The sequence below is a fragment of the Physeter macrocephalus genome, chromosome 8 (genome assembly GCF_002837175.3).
Source record: "Physeter macrocephalus isolate SW-GA chromosome 8, ASM283717v5, whole genome shotgun sequence".
Taxonomy (NCBI): domain Eukaryota; kingdom Metazoa; phylum Chordata; class Mammalia; order Artiodactyla; family Physeteridae; genus Physeter; species Physeter macrocephalus.
In genome coordinates, this window is record NC_041221.1 from 119,983,429 (window position 1) to 119,998,679 (window position 15,251).

At 40.9% G+C, this 15,251-nt stretch overlaps 1 protein-coding gene across 3 annotated transcripts in view; it reads left to right on the plus strand.

Moving 5' to 3' along the window:
* Window positions 1-5,626: 5,626 nt before the first annotated feature.
* The window catches only part of SNX24 (sorting nexin 24), a 175,847-nt gene continuing 166,222 nt past the window's right edge, over window positions 5,627-15,251 (plus strand). Inside the window, exon 1 of one of the 3 annotated variants that reach the window (XM_028493161.2) lies at window positions 5,627-5,980. In XM_028493161.2, coding sequence (XP_028348962.1) covers window positions 5,921-5,980 — 60 coding nt within the window. In that variant the 5' untranslated portion in view covers window positions 5,627-5,920. The remainder of the gene's footprint in view (window positions 5,981-15,251) is intronic. The other 2 variants (XM_028493162.2, XM_024122619.3) reach the window with 2 other exon arrangements.

The window sequence follows — 15,251 nt, forward strand, 5'->3', positions numbered from 1 at the left end:
TGCTCTAGAGGTGCCCCCTACATGGGGTGTGTGGGCATTTCTCTTGTGGTGGGCTCACTACTAGGTGGGGCTGGCCCCCAACTTAGTTGGCTATCAGGTCCTGTCTCATATGGAGGCTGTCAGCCTGCTGATGGGTAGGGCTGGGTCCCAGTGTGGCTGACTGCTTAGGACTGGTGTTGACCTGCTCCTGGGTGCATAAGCCCCTGGTGCTGATAGGCTAGAGGGAGGACTCCAAAATGGTGCTTGCCAGCATCAGTCTCCTTGTGGAAGAATGAGCTCCCCAAAATGGATACTGCCAGTATCTGTGTTCTGAGGGAGAGTATCAGTTGCCTCCTGCCTCTCAAGCAGGCCTTCCAAGATCAGCAGGTGTGTCTAACTAAGGCTCCTTTCAGATTACTGCCCCTGTACTGGGACTTGGAGTATGTGAGATTTTGCATGTGCCCTTTAAGCAGGGTCTCTGTTTCCCACAGCCCTCTGGCTCTCCTGTACACAAGCCCCATTGGCCTTCACAGCCACATGTTCTGGGGGCCTGTCTTCTCAGACTCTGGGCTGGGGAGCCCAATGTGGAGTTTGAACCCCCCACTCCTTGGGAAGAACCTCTCCAGTTGTGATTATCCTTTTGTTTGTGTTGTTGCCTACCCCAGGAATGTGGGTCTTGACTATACTGATCTCTACCCCTTCTACCAGGTCTTGTTGTGGTTCTTTCTTTATATCTTTAGCTGTGGAAAATCTTTTCTGCTAGTCTTCAGATCATTCTCATCAATAGTTTCTGTGTAAATAGTTGTAGTTTAGGTGTGCCTGTGGGAGGAGCTGAGCTCAGGGTCTTCCTGCTCCGCCATCTTCGCCACACACAAGGCCTATCAAATTTGAACATCACTGAAGAGTAATCTCATTGGGCTGTTTGTAGGGAATTTCCAGTGTTAGTATTTCTAGCTTTTTTTCTCTTGGGATTGTCAGATTTCCCAGAGAATATCTTCATGTTTCTTTCCTGGAAGGTAAAGGTGTAGCTGCCAGCCTCTATAAGGTTTCAGCATTCATCATTCAATATGTATATGATCATTTACTCTCAGACCCCAACTATTTTTTGATAAGAGTTTCCATGCCCTCAGCTGGGCAAGTCAACTTCCGATGCAAAGACTCTCTTTTTTACTCTCCTTTGAGGAAATATCCTCTGGAATTGTGCAAAGATGGAAGAGGGAATTAAGGGATTTTTCCCAATTCTCAGCTTTCATTCAGTCTTCCTTCTTTTTTTTTTTTTTTTTTTTTTTGCGGTACGCGGGCCTCTCACTGTTGTGGCCTCTCCCGTTGCAGAGCATAGTCTCCAGACACGCAGGCTCAGTGGCCACGGCTCACAGGCCTAGCCGCTCCGTGGCATGTGGGATCTTCCCAGACCGGGGCACGAACCCATGTCCCCTTCATCGGCAGGCGGACTCTCAACCACTGTGCCACCAGGGAAGCCCCAGTCTTCCTTCTTTTAGCCAACTACCTCCTATTCTAGATGTATCTTCTGTTTCCTCTCACTGATCTTTTTGGGTATTGTCCTGTGTAAATCAGGTTGATTTTCAGCTTTCCCACTGCTGGCTTTAATTTGGCTTTTACTTGTTTGCTGAAAGTTACTTCTCATCTATCTGCTTTCTAGCTTATAAAAATCTTTTTGCTATTCTCTCTTCTCCTGCTTTTCCTATCTTTATGTGTGAAAAAAAAAAGAGAGAAATTCCTTGTTACAGTTTTACTGGAGCTAGATGGAGTGAAATTATGTATGTTCAATTTGTTATCTTAACCAATGGAATTCACTTTAAAAATGAATTTTACTTTTCTTTCAGATGGAGAGCCAGTTATCCATAAACTATTCATTACACCATTTATTTATACTATTTTTAACATTTATTAAAACTATACTATTTAAATACTGATTAAAACTATTTAAACATTCAGCTATTTATTGAATAGCTTATTTTTTTACCCTCACAGCTTTAAAATACCATTGTTGTTTCATATTATGTTCCCATCTATTAAGGGATTTATTTCTGAGCTATTTGGTTCCCTTCGTCATTTGTCTAATTTTGCTCCAGGATTATACTGGTTTAAATACTATGGCTTTATAGTATGGTTTAACATCCTGTAGATTAACTTATCCCCTCTTTTATTTTTTTCTTGTTCAAACCTGTCCTGGCTATTCATTTTTCAAACAATCTTGTCACGTTTCTTAGCTGGTTGGGCATTTGATTGTATTAACTTTATAACTTGTTTTGGTGAAAACTTACCCAAGAAAATCAAAAAAATATTGATCCTTCCCATTCAGAAACATGATAAAACTATTTTCAGATTTTCTTTTGTGTCCTTTAATGTTTTTTTAGTTTTCTTCATATGGGTCTTGCACATTTTTTAAGTTTATCTTTAGAAATTTTATGTTTTTAATATGTCATTAATGAAATCTTTTGGTTTTCCCTGTTATTTTCTAATTGGTTAATGTTGTTGTGTAAGCAAACTATTGAATATGAAATCTATTGATTTGTATACGATGATTTATATCTGGCACCTTATGAAACTCTTTTATTAGTTCTAATAAGTTTTTAGTTGATTCTGTTCTATGTAGATCATTTCATCTACAAGTAACCTTAGTTTTATATCTTCCTATCCAATATCTATACCTCATTTATTTTACTTGTCTTATTGCATTGGCTAGGGCCTCCAGCAGAATGTCAAACAATACTTGTGATAAAGTTATTGACACTATTCTTATGCTTCCTTATATGATGTTGAATAGGATATTTGCTATAGGGTTGTGGTAACCTTTATCAAGTTAAAGATGGTTCTTGTTATTTCCAGCCTGTTAAGAATTATTAGGAAGAGGTGTACTGATTTATTAATGTTGTTTCAAAGTTTATTTTCATTTTTTAAAAATTTTTATTATTTTTTTAATTCAAACAGAAAGTCACAAAAATTATAATCATCCTCATCAGTTCACTCAGTCCCATGTAACTGTCTGTAAATGACAAAAGACTTTAAAATGACCACGGTTAAAGATTTGATGAAAGTTCATAATAATGCAATTGACAAGGAAATGTAGTTATTTCTGAGATATACATTTTAAAGTAATAACTAGAATTATGACTTATTATACCAGAACGTATAAGATTTTTAGAAATTTCATGTAATGTCTGAAACATTTATATTAACATATTTCCATACAAATAACCCAAAGAAAGTTTAGTATTAGTCAAAATTTATTTTCATACTCATTTATTTTGGTTCTTTTCTAATCTGACAATGTTGAGAAATATGGCAACAGATTTCCTAATGTTTAACTATCTTTATATTACTGGGATAAATCTTGTTTGGTCATGATATGTTAGTCTTATAACTGAATGTTGAATATGTAATATATTCTAGATAGATTTTGGTCAAGACTTCTAATATAAGTTGGTATTTAAAGCAGTTTATCATTAAGTTTGCTGAAATATACCTCTGCCGAATACTAGGTAAATGTGGTATTTTTAGTGTAGGGATTTCATACCCAGATTCCAGCAGAATTTTCTTATTTTTCTTATGTAATTTTCTGGCCTTTATTAACAGATACTAACTGTTCAGCTTCTTACATGTGTACTTGCCATGTATTTTTATTAATGTTCTGAGAAGATATTTAGTTCACCTGTCACAGATTATAGAGTCATACTAAAAGATATGTAAGAACATCACAATAATACATTTGCCATGTTCTCTTACTTTAGTGCTATTCTCTTCTTTCCTTTACAGTGGTTAACCACAGAACTTGATTAGAAATTTAGCTCTTCTAATTATTAGCTAGTAATTTCATAGCTATTTATCCTCTCTGAGCTTTATGCCATCTGAAATAACGAATTATAACAATTATAGCTGCGCTGATAGACCCTCAAGAACACACCCACATATTGAGAGCTTGTATATATTTTCAGCAAGGCAAAATTAAATTATACTCAGCTATTAGTAGAAGACAGCAAAAAAGGAAGAAAAAAAAAAGGATTCATTTGGACTACCTGTCACATCTTCTTGGACCCATACATTTCTGACTCTTAAGTCCAATGGGTAAATAGGTGAACCAAGCCAGACAAAAATATATATGGCAGGCTACTAGCAGGCTATTGTGGAAGGATCGTATAAAAAGCATATTAAAAGCTTGATCAGCAATCTGTAGCTCAAGGATTTTATGATTACATAATCCTGGTTTACATTACACACTGAGACCTTAATAACCTGTTTCAACCAATCCTGAAATTGTTTGGGGGGGTCTTCTGCCACAGGAACACTACTTCTTAGTCCTGGAAAGCCCTACTGTACATAACACTTCCTCATGGGGTTGTTACGAAGCTTAAATGAGACATGGGATGTAATAACATCTGGCATGGTACCTGCTGGTTTTGTAAAGATGAGTATTTAAATGCTTATATAAAGCTTTAACGAAAAATGTGCCTGCCAATATGCCAAGAAGAGGATAAAAAACAATTTTTTAAAAGTACTTTCTCTAGAATCTAGGGGTGAGGCAGATAAATACATGGCACAATACCGGGTGATAGTCACCAGAGGCTTAGGGCAACTTACAAGCCAGGCTCGGAACTGAGACAGCATGGAGCCCACAGAGCTGTTTGGTTACATCTGGAGGTGCTGGCCAGTGAAAGAAAAGAGAAAGGCTAGTCTGGTTATAGGGCACAGCCTATTCTGAGGCATGGAGTTCTGACAGGCGGACACATCCTGGAGCTGCAAATGTGTGGTGAGGAGGTGGGGTCTTCACCTGAGGCTACTGTAGAGGGCTTTGCAGGGTCCACATCAGGCAAGTTCTTAAAGCAAAGGGCCTGATTATTCCTCTTTTGCATGACTAAGGTCTCATCATAAACTTAAGAGTTTCAAGTTGAAATGCCCCCTGGCCTCAAGGGCAAACTGGCGTAGTCACAGCTGTTTACTTGCAGCCCAAGAAACTTGCTATACAAGTCACCTTCATGTTTCTATTCTGCCCTGTGCTCTAACCTAAGGAAGAAACTCGGAGTTTGCAAATGTAACCTGATAAACAAATTTCCTCATTGGAACACTTCATCTTTTAGGTATTTTCAGGTTATTATGTTCTGGCCTGAGGGGCAGATTCCAGCCCTCACCTTTTTTTCTTCTTTCTTTCTTTTTTTCCCCCCGTCTTCTATTTTTCTCTTATAGTTAAAAAGCCCTATACAGGCAGGATTTTAGAACTGGAGCACCGGAATGTTTGTCTCAGTGAGCAGCCGACTTTCGGGCTCTGTATTACAGCATCATTCCCAGGTTAGACGGCTAACTCAGAAAGAGACGCTGACCCTGGAATCGAAGGGAAACAGTTAAGTCTTGGTAGAAGTAGTGCAGGGTTCGCTGCTGTTCGTGCCAGCCGAGTGTTAAGGCGAAAATTCAACCAACCAAAAACAAAATGAAGAGGCTCCATGCTTTTCTACTCCTTGCTGTCTGGCGATCTGTTAAGGGTGGTGTCTTGCAAATTGCAAGCCCAGCGCACGCTCCAGCCTCAAGGGCAGGGAGCGTCGGGGTGCGGCCCTGTCCCCGGCGCGGTGGAGCGCACACCCCTTTTCTGCAGACTCACAGGTTTCCAGGCCCCGCCTCCTCCGGGCCCAGCTGATCTCTGCCGCCCTTTGGGCCTGAAACCCAGGAGCCCAGAGCCCCACGCCCTCGGCTCCCGGTCCCCGGCTCCGGCCCCGGGCCCGGGCCCGGGCCCGCCCAGAGAGCGGCGGGCTACAGGGTCCCCAAGCCCTTGGCTGCCGGCCCTCAGCTCCCGCCCCTGGCCCGCTCCGCGTACTCTCTGGGTCCCGCGGGCTCCGCGAAGGGAGGTGGGGAGGCTGGGCCGGGGGCGGGGCGGCGGCCGCGGCCGTGAGCCCGCCCCCCGCTCGCCCTCCGCTGACCGGCTGGCGCGACCATGGAGGTCTACATCCCGTCCTTTCGCTACGAGGAGAGTGACCTGGAACGGGGATACACGGTAGGCGCCGGCCGCGGCGGGACAGGGCCCCGCAAGCCGGGCCTGCGGCTGCTGAGTCCGGAAGGTTCCTCCGGCAGCCGCCGCCCCTGCGCGGGGTTGAGGGGTGGGGTCCCTTCGCTCGCCTCCCTTTCCCTCCCCTCCCCTGGCCCACTGGGAAGGCTGCGCCCCGGCGCGGTTGTCAAGGAAACAGGAGACCCCTCCCTGGCGCGGCGGCGGCGGGCGCTCGGGGTGCCCCGGTTTGGTCCCTTCCCCCTCCCGGCCTCCGGGTAGGAGCGCCGGGAGTCGTGTCTTCGGGCGCGGCGCTCGCCATTCTCCCCGCCGCCAGCCCTCTGGAGCCCGGGATGGGCTGCGTTCGTTTCTGGCACAGCTGCTCCTCTGTCCAGACAGAAGTGTCTTTGCGGGCGGGTTGATGTTGGTTTCCAAGTTACGTAGGGATTCATTCAGATGGAAAATACGCTAATTTAAAAAAAAATCATTTGTAGAATTTATTAGCCAAAGCAAACACATGTGTTGCTTTTAGATGATTCCCAAAGTTTTGTTTTTTCTAGTTATGCAGTGCCATGAAATGGCAAAAATCAGGTACTCACTGAGCACCTGTTCCATACCTAAGACTGTGGTCTCTGAAGAATGAGAAACAGGATCCCTGCTTTCAAGAGTGGAGGAGTGGCAGGGAGGGCAGAGACCAGGGCCTGGAACCTTTGGGTAATAAGTTTAGTAAGTGAACTGTAGGTAGTTGATTTCCCAGAGAACTTAGACATCTTCATCTAGACAGTCAATGCTAGAGGGTGAAATGCCTCAGCCTGGGATAGACCTTGGAAAATTTTATTTCCATTTAAAGAACAGATGGGCTTTGGGGAAAATTGCACAGGGCACTCTAAAGGATTGTTATTTTATTCACTTTTTCACTTGTTATTTTATTTAATTCACCCCACTTGCTAAACTCCAGTTAAATTAGTTTGACAGAGAAGTACTTTAATCTCTCTTCTCTAAAGATTATTGGGTTTTGGTGACAACTTATTTGGAACCTTGTGTTTTCATAGTGAGGATTAAATCACCCTCTCAAAGGAATTTTTAGAATTAAGAGTAGTGATTGAAAAAAAAAAATCCAAGGAGTATGTGGGTTTCTAGAATTAAGTAGACTACTGGGTCCCCATATCCCAAAACGAGTTGTCAAAGTGCCTTCCCTTGGGGGGAGGAGGGGACTTCAACCAAGGAAGAGCTGAGCTCCCCGGCCGTTATTTATATAAATAAATGAGTTATGAAATTGATTAAATATACTGTATCTTACTTCAAAAAAGGGGGTGAAGGAATGAACTTAAATTTGAACCTATTCAAGTCTTTTTCCTTAAGCCTAAAACCTTGGTTGTCTTTCCTTCTTTCAGGTGTCTCACCTCTCCTATCAGTATCAACTGTCATGGAGGACTTTCCATCTTTAGGGCATTCTTTTAGCACCTGGAGATAAACAGGCTGCTTGTCAGGGGCCTTGGTCTCAGTAGTCCAAGCTAAAAGTTAATTACCTCCCCAAATAAGCACTTAGGTGGATCAAAATGATTGGTTTTTTTCTATTAGAGTATCTGTGTTTTAACCCGTTTTCCTATTTCTTTTTATTACTTGTGTTATGGCCAGCCATATGCCACGCTCCAGGTTTTGAATTAAATTGATTTGGAAGGAGCCTTTTTCTTGGTAAACTTGGTAGGTAGAAGATTGCTTATGTGAGGAGAGTTTGTGTGCTTTTTGAAAATTTACTTTAAAAAAAAATCCTAATTTATGTAGGTTGGTAACCATTTGTTAAGATACTTCTGCGAGTGATTTTTTTCCTTTGTGAGTTTGTGAAGCAGATACTTTCTACCCTTGGCCAGCAGTTTTGGAATTGTACAGCAGTTTATTCATTCAGCAAACATTAACCGAGTGCCTGCTGTGTGTCTGTATTCTGGGTGCTGGGAACGTAGCATCGAATAATATTTCATCTTTTAAGAAAAACCCAGAATTTAAAAATATCATCTCAGTTCCCTAAACAAGAAACTGGTAAAATAATGTATACTTTAGTGTAAAAAGTACCTTTTTACTTTAGTGATTGTGTTTCAAATTTAAGAAATATTAAACTGCATTCTAACAAATTCAGTGTTAGGAAATTTAAAGTACAGGATGATTTTTCCTCCTTCTTGTCCCATGCCCTTAGGGATAACGCATAGGGGTGCTTTCTTAGAGACTTTCCCCCCTATGCTATGAAAACATGTTTTTTTCTTTTGTAGAATAAATAGCAGGATTTCACTATAACTGTCATTGTACAGCTTATGGATATCTTTCTGTGCCAATACGGATAGGTCTGTCTCCTTCTTACTGGTAGCAAAGGGATCTTCCGCAGAAGGAATGCACCATAATTTGTTTACACAGATCTCTGTTGGTGGCCATTGACATTTGCTTCTAGTTTTGGCAACTATGCCAAATGTTGAAATAAGATATCCCTGTACATGCTTTTTTATGCCTACTACTAGGATTTCTGTAGAACATTAACTAGAAGTGGTACTTCTGGGCCTGCTAAGTTTTTATCAGTATTGCTCAATTGTTATTCAAAAAGCTTATACGAAGTTATGCTTTATGTATGAAGTAATTTACCTTTAAAGAGTGAATGTTTGCCCTTTGAACATTTAAACATTTACTGTGGGCCTGCACTGTGTTAGGTGGGGAATTGAAAGGTGGAAGGATGTTGTTGCTGTCCTTAGGGACTCTCAGACCATGCAGCAGGGGTCAGGTGGGGAAGGGTTAGAGCACTATGATGTCAGATGGAGTCCTGAGGAGGAACAGGGCAGTTCAGCTCTGCCTTAGGGTGGTGTGCTCTGGGTGGGGGGGGGGGGTGCTCAGGAATGCTGACATTTGAAATCTGATGAGAATTTTGCTGGGATTGTGAATTCCAAAAAGAGGATGCGTGGGGCAAAATTTCATCTCAGGAAAAAGGCATGTTAAACTCCCAGATTCACCAAAGAACAAATCACACCAAACAAAAAAAGGGCCACTTCTAAATCATTTTAGTTTACAAAGAAGCAGGAAAGGATATTGTAACAAAATGCAGGTGAACCCTTCCCACCCTACCCCTACCCCCCATAGTGTATTTGTTTAATATCTGTTTCCCTGCTAGGCTGTAAGCTCCTTGAGGCTAGGACAGTTTTCACTCTCCACTGCTGTATCCTTGTACAGGGCTTATCACATAGTGAAAATTCACTACATGTGTGCTGAATAAATAATGAATGAGTCTTCTAATAGGAGAAGAAAGTCAGAAGCTCAGTGATCTTGAGGCGTGAAGCAGCTCAGTGAGTTGGACTGGGGTTGTGCAGTGATTCCTGACAGAGAGAGGTGTGGAGAGACCAGATGGCTAGCCTTGAGAGCTATAAAGGGGTATGGACGTCAGCTTCAGACAGTGGGAAGTTGCTGGCGTTTTGAGGAAGGAAATAACATGATTAGCTTTGCATTTAGAAAGATGACCCTGGAGCATTAATCATGTAGGAGATGCAAAATTACCAGAAAGGAGAGGATGAGGGCTGAACTAAGGCAACTGGGAAAGGAAAGGGAGGACTTACAGGAATCTCCAGGGTCTGGTGACCAGATGTGAGGCAGCAGGGTGACTCCCACGAGTATGGGTACCAGTGACCAAAAAAGAACTGACATGTGGGCAGTTTCATTGGGGGGCCTGCTGAGTTTTTTGTGGCAGATGAGGCTATTTCATTTTGGAGTTCAGGATACATAGAGAGGTCTGGGTGAGGGGTGTGAGGCAGGAAGAGAAAGAACAGTAGGTGCTTTATAAGAAGGAAAGTGCTAGATATGGCTCACCGGCCTTGTCAGGTGAGGATGGAGAGCAGTCCACTGGACATGAAAGGAAGCAGGTCCTGGGTGCCAGTGTAGGCTGGTATTGATATTTTCCATTTTCAGATAACATGGTTGGTAAAAACAAAACAAAACTAGAATTACCATTCATGTAACAACATAAAAGTTTGAAGGTATTAGATTTCATTTTCCATAGCTGTAAAAATCGAGGCATTCAATTAGATAGATTTTCAAGTCCATTTTAACGGTACATGTGTGACTGTGTTGTGTTTATACAAATATGTCTTTTTCTTGAGATCTGGACTCTTTCACTGATTTACTTTATATCATGCTTTTCAACAGATAAGGCAGCTCCATATATACGTGATCATAATATTGAGATATATGCAGGGATAATTATCAGTTTAATATTTTCTGGATTAAAATACACAAATAGAACAATATAATGAACCACCATTTACCCATTACTCACCTTCAATATTTTAGAATATTTATTTCGTTCACCACCCTTCATTCTTCCATTAAAAAAAAATTCTGGAGTATTTTAAAGCAAATCCAAAATAAAATTTCACCTGTAAATATTTTAATGTGAATATCTGACAGGCAAAGACTTTTTAAAGAAACATAACCAAAATGTAAATACTACCACAAGGTTAGCAAAACCTTAATATCATCCCAATTCTTAGTTGTTTTTGTTGTTTTTAACATAACCATAGTGCACATATTGCCTTGGAATTAACAGTGGTCTGTGGGAAATATTATTATTGCCATTTTATATTTGTGAGAATGTACTGGTAAGATCAAGGGGGCCTGGCCACTTCCACTCTCTGTTTACTTTCATCCTCAGAGTAGCTTCCACCTGGTGACAAAATGGTAACATATTTCAGATTAAAAAAAAAATCATATTCTACAAAATCCAGAGGAAGAGAGGGTGTTTCTTCAGAGCAAGGGCACTTTTCTTCCTTCATATCTCATTATCCCCAGTTAGTTCCTCAACCAATGCAGTTGCCAGAGGAATTCTGTGTGCTGATTGGCTGCCTTCACCATGATTCGTGTAATCACTGTGGCAAGGATAAGTTAACCAGATGGAGTGAAAATAGTTAGGGGGCATCCCTGGAGCTAGGAATGAGGTCAGTCCATTCCTGCCACCTAACCCTGTAGACACTGCAGTGGGAGAAGTTCAGAAGGATAGCAAGACCACAGTGCCCACAACGATGATCTTCCAGTCACCCTTTATAAGCATCTATGATGCAGGAGGCCTTTCTGTAACAAGGACATAGCTGGCACAGTGCCTCACACATGGTAAACTCACAGCATAGGCGAACATTAAATGTGTGTTGAGTGATTAAGTCAAGCATGTGTAAGGTATGTTCCTTACCCTTAAAGACAAGAAATACAGTTTGAAAATATTCTTGAACATTAACAAACAAAATGTTACATTCACTTGAAAATCAAAAATTTTACAAGAGGACTGAATTTTGCAGATACGGTGCTTAGAAATTGATCTATTCTTTTAAAATAAACTTTTGATTTTGAAATAATTTTAGATTTGCAGAGAAGTTGCAAAATTAGTACCAACAGTTCCATATACCCCTCGCCCAGTTCTGCTGTTACCATCATCCATTACCATGGTAACGTCAAAATAAGGAAACTAGCATTGGTAACTTGTTATTAAGTAAGCTCCAGACTTTTTGGATTTCACCAATTTTTCCACTAACGTGCTTTTTCTGTTCCAGGATCTCATCCACGATATCACATTGTATTTAGTTTCATCTGCTTTGATGTGATACTAAGTAGTCCAAGTTGTAGTACACTGTCTCTCAAAGATGAGACAGGCATGTTATTAGATATGAACCTGTACAGATTAAATCAAATTCTGATTATTTCAGATGCTTCCTTGGAAAGTTTTGCCACTTGGCAAAACCGTATTTATAATATTCTACCAGTTTATGACAGAAGCTGACACAGCCTCACAATGAAAAGCACAGGCTGTGGATGGACTCATGCTGTCTGCCTCAAATCTTGCCTGCAGCATTTAGCCTGAAGCCAGACTTTGGGCAAGCTACTTAGTCTTCCTGTGTCTTATTTTCCTCATCTGTAAAAGAGGATACTAGTACAGACATACCTTAGAGATATTTCAAGTTCAGTTCCAGGCCACTGCTTATTGCAATAAAGCGAGTCACACAAATTTTTTGGTTTCCCAGAGCTATAAAAGTTATGTTTACCCTATACTGTAGTCTATTAAGTGAGCAGTCGCATTATGTCTAAAAAAAAAAAAAAATTTACATAGCTTAATTTTAAAGTACCTTATTGCTAAAAGATGCTAACCATCATCAGAGCCTTCAGCGAGTCATAATCTTTATGCTGGCGGAGAGTCTTGCCTTGACGTTGATGTCTGCTGACTGATCAGGGTGATAGTTGCCGAAGGTTGTGGTGCTGTAGCTATTTCTTAAAATAAGACAACGGTGAAGTTTGCTGCACTGATGGACTCTTCCTTTCATGAATGGTTTCTCTGCAGCATGCAATGCTGTTTGATAGCATTTTACCCGCAGAACTTCTTTCAAAATTGGAGTCAGTCCTCTCACACCCTGTTGCTGCTTTATCATCTCAGTTTATGTTATATTCTAAATCTGTTGTTGTCATTTCAACAGTCTGCACCAGTAGATTCCATCTCAAGAAACCGCTTTCTTTGCTCATAAGAAGCAACTCCTCATCCATTGACGTTTCATCATGAGATTGCAGCAATTCAGTTGCATCTTCAGGCTCCACTTCTAATTCTAGTTCTCTTGCTGTTTCTAACACATCTGCAGTGAACTCCTCCACTGAAGTCTTGGACCCCTCAAAGTCATGCATGAAGGGTTGGAATCAACTTCTTCCAAACATCTTGTAATGTTGATATTTTGACCCCTTCCCGTGAATCATGAATGTCCTTAATGGCATGTAGAATGGTGAATCCGTTCCAGAAGGTTTTCAATTTACTTTGCCCTGATCCATCATATGAATCACTATCTGTGGCAGCTGTAGCCTTCAGAAATGTATTTCTTAAGAAGTAAGACTTGAAATTTGAAACTACTCCTTAATCCATGGCACAGGCTATGGACAGATGTTGTCTTAGCAGGCATGAAAACAATATGAATCTCGTTGTACATCTTCATCAGAGCTTTTGGGTGACCAGGTGCATTGTCAATGACTAGTCATATTTTGAAAGGAATTTTTTTTTCTGAGCAGTAGTTCTCAACAGTGGGCTTAAAATATTCAGTAAGCCATGTTGTCAACAGATGTGCTGTCATCTAGGCTTTGATAGTCCATTTAGAGAGCACAGGCGGAGTAGATTTAGCATAATTCTTAAGGGCCCTAGGATTTTTGGAATGGTGAATGAGCACTGGCTTTAGCTTTAGTCACCAGCTGCATTAGCCCCTAACAAGAGGGTCAGCCTGTCCTTTGAAGCTTTGAAGCCAGGCATTGACTTCTCTTCTCTAGCTATGAAAAGTCCTAGATGACATTTTCCAAGAAAAGGCTGTTGCATCTACATTGAAAATCTGTTGTGTAGCGTAGCCACCTTCATTCATTATCTTAGCTAGATCTTCTGGATAACTTGTTGCAGATTCTACATCACCACTTGCTGCTTCACCTTGCTCTTTGATGTTATGGAGATGGCTTCATTCCTTAAACCTCATGAACCAAACTCTGCTAGCTTCAAACTTTTATTCTGCAGCTGCCTCACCTCTCTCAGCCTTCACAGACTTGAAGAGAGTTAGGGACTTGTTTGAATTAGGCTTTGGCTTAAGAGAATGTTGTGGCTGGTTTGATCTTCTATCCAGACCACTAAATCTTTCTCCATATCAGCAATAAGGCTGTTTCACTTTTTTACCATTCATGTGTTCACTGCGGTAGCACTTTTAATTTCCTTCAAGAACTTGTCCATTCACAACTTGGTTAACTGTTTGGTGCAAGAGGTCTAGCTTTTAGCTTATCTTGGCTTTCAGCATGCCTTCCTCACTAAGCTTAATCATTTCTAGTTTTTAATTTAAAGTGAGAGATGTGCGACTCTTCCTTTCATTTGAACACTTAGAGGCCAGTGTCGTGTTATTAATTGGCCTAATTTCAATATTGTTGTGTCTCAGGGAATAGGAAGGCACAAGGAGAAGGAGAGAGATGGTGAGTGGTCAGTTTGTGGAGCAGTCAGAACACACACAACATTTATCGATTAAATTTGCTGTCCTATATGGACACAGTTTCTGATGCCCCAAAACAGTTAAGATAGTAACATCAAAGATCAGTAATCACAAGATCACCACAACAAACATAATAATAATGGAAAAGTTGGAAATATTGCAAGAATTACCAAAATGTGACACAGAGACATGAAGTGAACGAATGCTGTTGGAAAAATGGTGCTAATAGACTTGTTCCACATAGGGTTGCCACAAACCTTCAATTTGTAAGAAATGCAATATCTGCAAAGTGTAATAAAGTGAACTGCAATAAAATGAGGTCTGCCTGTAACTACCTTATAGGATGGTTTAAGGATGAAGTGAGAGAATCCTTACAAAGTGCAAGGAGTGGTGTCTCTAGTTATGTTCGTGATTTATTCATATTACTTCAAGTAGGGACTGCCTTGAAGTTTACTTTTTTTTTAAGTTCTGTAATATGAATTAATAATGTAAAGCAAAGTCCAGGATAAATATTTGTGCTATGTAATATAAACTCTTTGCAGAGACTTTGAAGTACTACAGAAGCAACAATTACATTTAACCAACTTGTATTCTTATTACAACTTTCGTCAGTTCAATTCAGGTTTAGTTTTCTAGCCCTATTTACTACATATTTTTTTCCTTCAAAATCACAGAGACTAGTATGTTTATATAAATGATGGGGATGTATTATAGTGGGCATGGAGATACATATTTCCCACCTTCTCCGTTCTCTTCCATCCCCCACTGCATCTCTCCAAAACAAGCAAACCATTGGGCTCATACCTTGTATTCTTATGCTAGTTTTCCAGGTACTCATTCAAGTTTTTAATGTAATTTCCTGTTATTTTGCTTTGTATTTGTCTGTTCTGTTTTAATTTTCAATTGTTGTCTTGCTCACCCTCCCTTTTAAAAGTAATCACTTATTATGGAAAATTTCAACATCTCCAGCACTGGAGAGAATAGTGACCTTTTTACTCAGCTTTTTTTTTTTTTTTTTAATTTTTAAAAATTTATTTATTTTGTTTATTTTCGGCTGCATTGGGTCTTCGTTGATGCGCTGGCTCTCTCTAGTTGCGGCGTGCAGGGGCTACCCTTTGTTGCTGTGCGCGGGCTTTTCATTGCGGTGGCTTCTCTTGCTTCAGAGCACGGGCTCTAGGTGCGCGGGCTTAGTAGCTGTAGCGAGTGGGCTCAGTAGTTGTGGCTTGCGGGCTCTAGAGCGCAGGCTCAGTAGTTGTGGCGCACGGGCTTAGTTGCTC